At 44.1% G+C, this 9,975-nt stretch overlaps 1 protein-coding gene across 1 annotated transcript in view; it reads right to left on the bottom strand.

Annotated features, from left to right (window-relative positions):
• Positions 1–1,772: 1,772 nt before the first annotated feature.
• ECD (ecdysoneless cell cycle regulator) overlaps positions 1,773–9,975 on the bottom strand; it is a 10,228-nt gene continuing 2,025 nt past the window's right edge. The window contains exons 2-13 of the mRNA XM_057381096.1: positions 9,835–9,952; positions 9,414–9,501; positions 8,271–8,449; positions 7,399–7,594; positions 6,413–6,541; positions 6,133–6,258; positions 5,329–5,414; positions 4,494–4,600; positions 3,897–4,074; positions 3,390–3,457; positions 3,091–3,311; positions 1,773–2,584 (exon numbers count right to left, since the gene is read on the bottom strand). Of these exons, the coding sequence (XP_057237079.1) occupies positions 2,354–2,584; positions 3,091–3,311; positions 3,390–3,457; positions 3,897–4,074; positions 4,494–4,600; positions 5,329–5,414; positions 6,133–6,258; positions 6,413–6,541; positions 7,399–7,594; positions 8,271–8,449; positions 9,414–9,501; positions 9,835–9,952 (1,727 nt within the window). The 3' untranslated portion in view covers positions 1,773–2,353. The remainder of the gene's footprint in view (positions 2,585–3,090; positions 3,312–3,389; positions 3,458–3,896; positions 4,075–4,493; positions 4,601–5,328; positions 5,415–6,132; positions 6,259–6,412; positions 6,542–7,398; positions 7,595–8,270; positions 8,450–9,413; positions 9,502–9,834; positions 9,953–9,975) is intronic.

The following is a 9,975-nucleotide window of genomic DNA, read 5'->3' as shown; positions in this document are numbered from 1 at the left end:
AGCGGCAAGTGTGGCAGTTCCGTCTCGGCACAACAGCACTCCTCTCACCATAGACCGCGGCCTCCCACCACCACTTACACTCACCGCCGCCAAACTTATAACAGCGCCCCTGCGCACGCCATTTATGCCCCACGGTTGGGCCAGCCTAGCCAATCAGAGCCCGAGGCAGCGCCAAYCCCACCAATCCCAGCCCGCCCRCTCCCGCCACGCGCGGCTCCGCGAGCTCCTACTGCCTGCTCAGGCCCGGCTCGCGCCGCCGGTGAGGGCTGATTGAAAGGGCGGCTGTGATTGGGCGGTRGGGTGAAAGAMGGGCTACGATTGGCCAGYGTTGGCGTCGTTGTCTCGGSCCCACACTCGCAATGCCGGYCCCACGGMGACAGGGCTGGAGCGGCAATATGCAGTTCAGAGCTGAGGATGAAGCTTCACAGAATTCGCCTGAAATAAAGAACCTGTTCTGTTGCACGAACAGCTTCTGCTGGCCGTAGTGGGGAGATRCAGAGCTGGCAGTGAAATAAAGCTCTGTGAGCCTGGAGCTGGAATCACAGTAGARCTGGGACASTAACCAGGAGCACCRGCAGCYCACAGAGGTGCTTGTAAAGATTGTGGGGACATGATGCAGAGCTGGAGCTGAAATTCTCATTGGGGAGCTGAAATAAAACCCCTTGGCTTGCCTGAAATACAGACCCTGGGGCTGGAGGTGAAATAAAAATTGTGGCTGTGGAGATGAGACGTGGCGGAGCTGGAAGCAAAATAAAAATCCTGGGACTGAGGCTGGACTAGGGACTGCAGAGTTCAAGGCAAAGCAGCAGCTTGATCTGAAATAAAGACTATGGGGTGCTTAGTATGGACAGCAGGAGCAGCAATCAGTGGTGTGGCATGGGAGCTGGGATAAAGCCTTTGGGACAGGGTCAGGACTGGAACAAACACTCCAGAGTAGGAGCTCAGATAAAAATTTAGAGTACTGGAACAGAAAGCACTGTGGGGATGGAAAAGTGACTGTGGGGCTGGCATGCACATCCTTGCTTTTTTAACTCCCTAGCACCAGGGTCTAGTTATCCCCCAGMTGGAGAGGACCAAGCCCAGCTCCTTGGCACCAGTTAGACCAGCAGGACATGGTGGGRGTGGTACTGGGAGCCCAGGGCAAGGTTGCCCACCCAGGCAGGAGGGCCCTGAGTCTGCTTTCTGCTGCTCAGGGAGCATCTGGCAGCTGCTGCCAGATGAACAGGGACAGCTTCTCAGCACCTCCTTCCCTCCCTTACAGCCCCTCTGCAAGCTCCCCCCAGCTGCTGCTGCTTCTCTCCTCAGGCAGAAGTGCTTTGCCACTGGATGTGAGCACCCTCAGGCTCCTRCAGGGGAGAGGCAAGAAGTTACTGTAAACACCTCGAGCAAAGGTAGGAATGAGGGTCCCTTCCCTCCAGCTCCCCACAGCTCTCTCCAAGCCCAGAGATGAGCACCAGACAACAGAAGGACCTGTGACCTGCAGAAACACTGGCTCTCAGGCACAGAAAATAATCCAAAGGATGCAAAGGCTATTCACCTCTGTCCAGAAGCCCTGATTATCCATGTCCACTGTCTGGATCCTCAGGGATCAGACTGGATCCCCACTTCAGTCTCCCTTCTGTCCCAAAGGGCACTTCTACATGCTGCCAGCCCAGCCTCTTGCTCCCCAGGCCGTGGGGAGGAGAGCACAGGGACTGCAGCTTTAACTCCAAGAGCTTCTGATACTGCACTGAGGAAGTTATGCATACCTTCAGAAAAAAAATCTCTAGTAATCAAGTTCTTTTTCTGCTTTTATTGAAATAAATTTTAAAAATACTTCTAGCCAATATTTACATATTTGATTCAATTACTCTTCAAATCCTCCTGGTTAAAAAGGAATAGGCTCTTACAGTAATTATCAGAAGTTCTTACAATGAAGCACTGTACTTTTGGAAAGGATTAAGTGTCTGCAGAACATTTAACCAGCGTTCCCAAATTCATGAGACTGTAATTCCTATAATATGGTATATCCCCCTGAAGGCAGCAGCATTTTCAGAACAAGAACTGCTTTCCAGATATTCAAACCAACTAGCAGTGGGTTAAAGGACTTTTCAGAAATATAAAAAATTGGATCACTGATTTGAAAAATCCAACACAGATTTTGTAATAAAAGTTTCATTCAAGTCATGACATCATTTTTCAGTTTTCTGAAAAGAAAATAGTAGCCAAACAGAAGGGTTTTGCACGTAAACTCACTTTACATCTCTAAAGTCACACACAATGAACAGAATGCTCTAAATTAAAACCTTTTGTCTGTTCTTCCGACACCCTGCTAGTCTGTGCTTCATTTCTCAGGTAAGAGAAAGAGAGTCTTTCATTGTGCTGCTCGACTGCTCAAGCCAGTGTGATCTGTGTTTTCAGGTAAATATACCCCCATGCTCTGTAAAATGTTCGAGGCAGGTCCTGCCAGGCCAGCCTGGGCRCTGTAGGACTCCAGCAGGTTTGCTACCAGGTTCATGTCCACATCCACTGGTGCCAGCTCAGCATCCTCAGCTTCAGAATCAGGGCCACCACTCTCAGCTGTGGCTGCTTTAACAGAACTTGCCTGCAGTGAGCACAAAGAGAAAGGACAAAGTTTCATCAAATTGCATGAGCAGATTTGAGAAAAAAAAAAAAAAGGCAAACCACAAGAGAAAAGAAACAAAAAAACAATCCTGCAGCCAACAAAGCCTAATATATTCCAGAGTCTTGACAGACAGGAATTCAGGCACCAAATGCTCATGCCAGCTAAAAATCATCACTGTCCATTACCCAGATTAAGTTTCAAGAGGACAGAAAGTGTTGCTGAGTCCTGGCTCAACTTCCTACAGGAGCAAACTACTACAGGAACTCACAAGTCAAGCTGCAGCTCCTAAAAACAGGGAAATGAAACTAAGTCTTGGAAAAGATRAGCAAGTCAAAGCTTAGGTAAGCTTCTGTTTGAAAAAAATGTATTAAGTTTCAACTACAGAACACACTTGGCTTGCACGTGGGAAGGTTCTGGATCACATTACTCAGAATGACCACTCAAGAGTATTTCCCATTTCAAATTAGAGCTCAAGGCATACTCACCCCTCTCTTTTGGGTGGTGAAACTTTTCCCAACRTTGGTCTGTGCCAGTTCACGGTCCATCTCACTCATGTACGACTTGAGACTGCCTATAAGCTCATTAGGAGACACCTTCTGGTCCTGCCTTTGATTTCCAGCATCCAGGTCTTCATCATCCCCATCTGAGAGATCAAATTCCTCCTCTTCATCCAGATCATCAGAATCCAGCTCCTCCGAGTCTGCCCCTAGGTATTACCTCGTGTCAGTACAGACAGCAAACAAATCAGTGYAGGGATTTGTTTCAAATAAAGAAGCAATCTCACCTAAAATTCTGTCCAGTGCTTTTGTAAAAGAATCCACGTCAAAGGTAACATGGGATTCATCAGATGACCTGAAATATAACAATATTTTTAAAWAAGTAAAGCTTTTATGCTTGCATAAGCCTGACACAGGCATAAGCCATATGGATTTCTCTCAGGCAGGATTGAAGGTGGGACATTTGAATTTAGCAGTGCTCAGAAGTTTGAAGCATCTTCATCAGAAATTAAACAGGTAGTGGGAAAATTCTGAGCATGGAAGAGAAAAATATTAAAGATCACAAAACCAAACTGAGTGACAGAAAGCAGCTCAGCTTCCAGCACTTTAACCTGCCCCAGTGTCAGTGGTCACCTGATTTAAAAGCAAGTACATATTCTGTGCTATGGGTTTGTTTAAGGCCTCTGCTAAGCAGAGCACCTTCAAACTCTGATCCTCTGCATCACAGAATCAACCCAAGGGCTGCAGCAGAGTGAAACATTCTACACCAGAGTCCAAACTCAAAGTGCTACTACCATGGCATTTCTGCTCCTTCATGCGTGGAGACTTTGGACACAAACGCCTTCATGCTCTCAGCAACTGTTTCCAAGTCGTAATTTTGCTCTTCCTCATTTGCCAAAGGAAGGGACTCATTTCTTGTCTCCTTCAGCATCTGGTCCAGAGCATCTGGCGTAATGTCCAGCCAGCTGTCATCTGAAAGAACATAGGACAGTGCTCTTATTGTGCACAATGCTGGCCCACAGGGCCCAAATCAGACMACTTGAGAAGACTGCAACCATTTTCCAGCTCAATTTTGCACTACTACATTTTTTGGCTGATGCAGGGCATAAGGCAGTGAGAGGCTGAGAACGTGAGAGCTGAGATTTCACTGCACTACTTAAAAACCCTGCTTTGCATACAGTTTCAAACCAGGAGATACCATTCTAGTCACTGAGAATCCTTTGGCCACTAAATGGAGGAAAAAAGGCTKACTCTATAAAGTAAGAGCCAATCCAATATTTACTCTTAATGAAGGTTGAATTGGCTCTCCCTTCACTACTGTCAACATTCCCACCTCTCTCCCCACAAATAATCATTTTTGTTGGCAATAATTCTGCCCCCATCCAGCTCACCATCCTCTGGAGGAAGACAAGCTGCTTCTTTCTCAAATTCCTTCAAATCAATGGATATTGTCTGTAGCAGCGTCAAGATTTCATCACCTGGGCTCACTTCAACAGAGCTATAAGAAAAAATTCAATTTACTGAAAAGAATTCAAAGGCATCACATGCTCTACATTCAGGTTTTCACTCAAATTCTTCATTCTTCATTCTGTGCAAATACATCAAAAAGGGAAATTAATCTGGGGGAAGTATCAGAGTACTACACAGGGTATTAGCCAAAACAAGACACAGCCAGTCCCTGCAATTCCTAGCTGACGGCTCCAAAGCCCATTTGTCATAGCTCTTTTTCTTTACATTTATATTGTCTTGGTAAATAGTAGGATWGCCAGATTCCAAACAGCACAGACTGGAAACTCAAAAAACTAACAGTCAAGATACTATGAGCTGGCAAAGTCTCAGATATTTTTGTAGTGATTAATTTTTGGATTTGATCTTTTGAAGAAATCTACAGCCAGATGCCTGTCTTGAGTAAAGGAGACAGATTACTCTGTATTTATTATTCACTGGGACTGCTTTTCAATGCAACTTTTATACACTTTMTATAGTCAAGCAAATAATGCTTTTCAGTCACCTCTTAACCCACTTGGAAGAGCTTAGCATTTTACAAACCCAAGATAAATAGTTATTCAAGCAATAGYTTCTACTAGGGGAGTATTCTAGAAGAATTAGTACTTTTATGTCCTGGCCACAGCAACCGAGAACAGGGTTCAGATTTTTTTGTAACAAGAATTTTAAAGGTAAATTAAACTATTTGTAGACATGGTGTAGGATACAAGTAGCTCTTACTTTTCTGGCACGGCAACAGATTGCTGGAAGTGATCTTCTGCCATATGCAACAGTTCCASGTACTTAGCAGATCCCTCCAGTTCTCCCTATTTAATGCAAGTCACAGGCATGAAAGCAAACAATTCTCCCTTCCTWTTCACAGTCAGCCTTCATAAGGATGGCTATTTATCACACAGAAATGCTGAGAAAACCAAAACAAGTAAAACCTCTTTACCATGTACACTTGGAATGGGATACAGGAAAGGTGCATTCATATATTAAAGTATATTAACTTAAGAATTTCAAGAGAGTTGTCCAATTTTACAGCCTTCAAATAGGTAGTCAGTTTATGTGCAATTTACTAACTTCAAATAAGTACTCAAAGGCATCTTTAAAAAAAAACCCACAAAACCACACCAAAACCCCCAGAACTCACAAGACACACACMCACATAAAAATCACACTTGCATGGGCCCAAATAGGTCTGTGGAGTTATGTATAGATCTTGAAGATTATTTAATTCTAGAGGTATGCAAATGCAATGTAAACCACTGAAATCAGTTACACCTCACACATAAGGTAGTTTTCTTCAATCAAGTAAATTTCTCCTCCTTCTTTAGATGAATGAATCAATACCCAAACCTGCTTTTTCCTTTTTAATTTCCAAAATAATTACTTTCAAAGGGGAAAAAACTGCACGTCTCCTTTAAAGACATTCACTAATTTTACACAGAGTTCTTGCCCTGCCATAACTACTTACACAAGTTCAAGAGCTAAAACAGATTTTTCCTGGAATGTTTAAAAGCCACAGACACAYAACTTCACCTTGAAATAATCTTTTTCCTTCAAGCTCCTGAGGAATCTCTCCCACAGAGGACCACTTAACACGTTTCTCTTGGCATCAGGAGCTACTTCACTGCTCTTGGAGCATAAAATTTCAAAGCCATGAGCCTGTATATAAAAGATGCAATAACAAGAAGTTCTCAAGGTGTGACAAACTTTGCTCGAATTTTTCTGGACAAGTAGGCAACTTCCAGACAAAGATTCATTTCATGGACACACATCAACAGGCAAACTAAGTACAAAATGCATAAAAAATCATTACCAGTTTCATGCCCAGTTCATAGGCTCTGTACTGAGGATCGGATGGGGCGGGCAGGGTGTATCCACTGCGCCTGTCTGGAACAAACTTCTGCTGCACCAGCTGTGCATATAAACACCGAGTGAAAGTCACCTGAAACAGACAGAGCAGAAAAAAAACACAGAATTCCCACCAGGCTCATTAAATAGGGTTTTAAAGCACCTGTATYATAGGCAATACCTGAGACTCCTTGCAAAATAGATCTTACATTTTTCTAAGACAGACTGCTTTTCAGGCCTAACAAAGTATGTTGCAAATTGAAATCCCCAAGTAAATATGAACTTCAGTCAGCCTAAATACATCAGGAAAAAYCCTCAGTATTCAGTATTCACATCAACAAGGTATATTTTCAATTAAAATTCAATTTGATTAAAAGCTGACATTTAGGAAACAGTCTAGAAGTCCAAAATTTCATTCTAAAGTCTCTTTTCAGGAGTCTAGGGGTATAACAAAACATATCAGATTCAACAGTGCTTGGATAATGCTCATAAAACACTTCATAAAATTTTTCACAGAGCTGTGTGAGCATAGCTGAGGAAAAAAAAAAGCCTCAGAATGAACCACTGGTTAGGAACAACTCCTCATGTTGGCTGTCAGTGCTGTCAAACTGCTCTGATCACACAAGGARATCAATTTACTCAGCAGGCTTTTCAGCAGAGGAGCAATTATCACAACCTCTGGTTTCAGAAACAATTCTCACGTGATCAGCCCTTTGAAAGTCCAGCCAGGTCAATCTGAAGGCAGAGAAGCTATTATTGTAGTGAACTGGAAATTCATCCCTAGAACCAGGAAAAAAAAACAACAAACTAGAAACCACACAGTTTTAAGTTAAATCTATGTGTTTGTACCACTGGCCACAGAACTCTTGTTAGTACAGAAGGGAATTAAGTGACAAGTTGCTTTAGAAGAGCATTTAGCGGGGTCATCATGGGCTTCAGAAGAGCACTTACCAGGGCCATCACCCGCTGGTCTGCAGGGAAGGTTCTGAAAGGGCGCCGACATGGCCGTAAATCCGCGGGATCCCGCAGGTAAAAGGCCTGGACTGCAGCAGCCACCAGGGAAGGGCGCTGTCTGAGCACAGCCACAATTCCTGCCGGGAGGTAGCAGTGGGCTCGGTGCAACGAGGCCTGGATCTTCTCGGGATACCTGAACAACAAGAGTGTAGGAAGCATATTGCAAGTTAAACTACTCTTTTTTTAACTATGCGGCACATTTTCACTTTAATATTTATCCGCATTGTGGGTCAGAAGATTATTCTGTTAAAACTTGGRCAAACTACTGCCTAGAATGTCTGTTTCTACAGTACATTTATATAAATGTACATGGCAGATAAAATTGAATCCCCACATGGGTCAGATGAGTGACTGTGAAGTTAACCAGCATTCCCAGCTATGCAGTATCCTTCAACATACTCCGTAAAAGTTAGGCTCTCAAATCCTTGCAAAAAATAAAGTTTGGGGCTGAACACAGCCGTGACAAGCCAAAGCTCTGAAAATCCTGCTGGTTCTACAGGTCAAATCCTCTTTTTCCTCCTGCAGAGGGCTCCTAAGAGACCACGGAATTTTCATATGTTTCAGTAAAAGAAGGATGTGAAGGAAGAGTAACTCTTGTCATTGTCAGGTGTGAAATCATAGCAGTGAACCAGTTTCAGAGCCTATGGGACACTGGTCTCCCTCTTTCCAAGAGTGCCACAGAAAAACCTCTAGCTGGCAATTTCTGAAAAGGAACCAACTTTATCACATCTCTCAGGGATATTTAAACCCACAATAGCAGAGGATCAGAACTCAACGTGTCAGAAGACCAAAATGAAGCACCCACTTACCCATCGATACGTTTATAGACCGCAGCTCGGATGGGCTCTGCGGCCAGGAACTCCTCGGARCGGGCAGACAACAGCCGCAGTGCCTGTGGGATGGTGGGGCAGGGAGCAGAGARGTCACAGTCCTGCTCTGGAGTCTCTGACAGTGGAATGATGTGCAGCTCTCCTTTGTAAAAGAACACCTGGCAGACAGGAATGTTCTCATCAGACAGGCYAAGGCACACATTAAGCAATGGAAARTTGAATTTTGTATACAAAAGCATTTGCTTAAACACAGAGAGTACTGAAGGAATCAAGAAGCAGCATAGTTTTTTAAAAAAGTTATTTGAAGTACACAGAGATGCCAGAGACCAGCATCCAACCAGCAAAACCCCCTATTTTAACTGCAACAAGTTTGGTCAAGTATATCTTGTTTCTTCAACAGCAATAATATCAAATTTCTCTTCAAGCAGAGAATTGCTTCAGAAAAATAACCACAACCTAACTTTTGAAGAACATCACAGGGACAAAAAACCATTATTTCAGGTGCTACATGTATCCTCCACTAGCTCCTGATCCTAAGCCCAGAATGCAATGTTCTTAGCTTCCTCACTCTATTCCTTCATGCAGAAGGAAAATATGGGCCTGATAGCCCAGGTACACGTTTGCAAACAACTTTTGTGTTGTGCTCCATCCCTTTTAAGAGTCTTGGAGTCAGGGAAAAATAAYTAAACAATTTTTTGCTAATGACCAAGTTAATTATTTCCATTTTAATCCACTGCCAGTGACATGGCTACTAGCAACCATCCATGTCCAGGTGAAGATGTCTGCTCATTATTTCACCTATACTAGAAAAAGCCTGTATCCCTACAGAGCCAGCAACATTCCAGCCTTGAGCATATTCCACTCTGAGGGCAGCAAACCCTCTTGTTCAAACATTCCAGAATATGGTAAAAAAAACCAAAAAATCCAAGTGGCCTATAGCAGAGCTAGGAAGCTCAGATGGATATGGGAGTGCTCCTGAAAAGAGCAACAGTAAGGGAGAGACAGCACTCTGGATTTTCAGAGAGAATCAGACCACTTGACTAAAGGTGCAAGAAAAAACTCCAGCTGCTGCATAAAAAGCCACTGTGAGCCCCTTGCCAACTGTACASAAGTTTTACTCACCCTGTTTTCACTATTCTCAGGATTCAGCCACTTTGGGAGAAAATCAGCTGCTTCTATCAAGAGAAACTCTCCATCGTTGTCATCAATCCTGGTCAAGAAGAAATCGGTTTCTTAGCAGGGAAAGCCTTGCAGTGCACAATAACACGCTTCTGAACCCATGACTACTGGGAATTTTTTAATATTCATAAAATCACAGAGAYGCTTAGGCTGGAAGGGACCATAAGATCATCTGGTTCCAAACCCCCTGCCAAGGGCAGGGACACCTKCCACTATCCCAGCCTGGCYTTGGACACTTCAGATGTGTACAGAATGGGGAAACACCTCCAAGATCAGGGAATATTAAGACAGGACCTTCAGAATACAGGCACTTCCCCTTCACACCCCTCCCAAACCACTGGGCATTTCAGCAGGACCCCCTTACATGGCTGCCAATCCCGGGAACTCCCTGGTGATCTCCCGGACCAGGTACACAATGAACCACTCATCCTCCACATTATCGCCGAACAGGGTGGTGCCACCGATGTGCGCCGGGGTCTCACCTGGACTGGGCAGAGAGAGGAGA

The sequence above is a fragment of the Malurus melanocephalus genome, unplaced genomic scaffold, assembly GCF_030028575.1.
Source record: "Malurus melanocephalus ecotype Western Australia unplaced genomic scaffold, MMel_1.1 scaffold_491, whole genome shotgun sequence".
NCBI classification, from domain to species: domain Eukaryota; kingdom Metazoa; phylum Chordata; class Aves; order Passeriformes; family Maluridae; genus Malurus; species Malurus melanocephalus.
The sequence above is the reverse complement of the archived record's forward strand: the minus strand, read 5'-3'. Positions and strand labels throughout refer to the sequence as shown.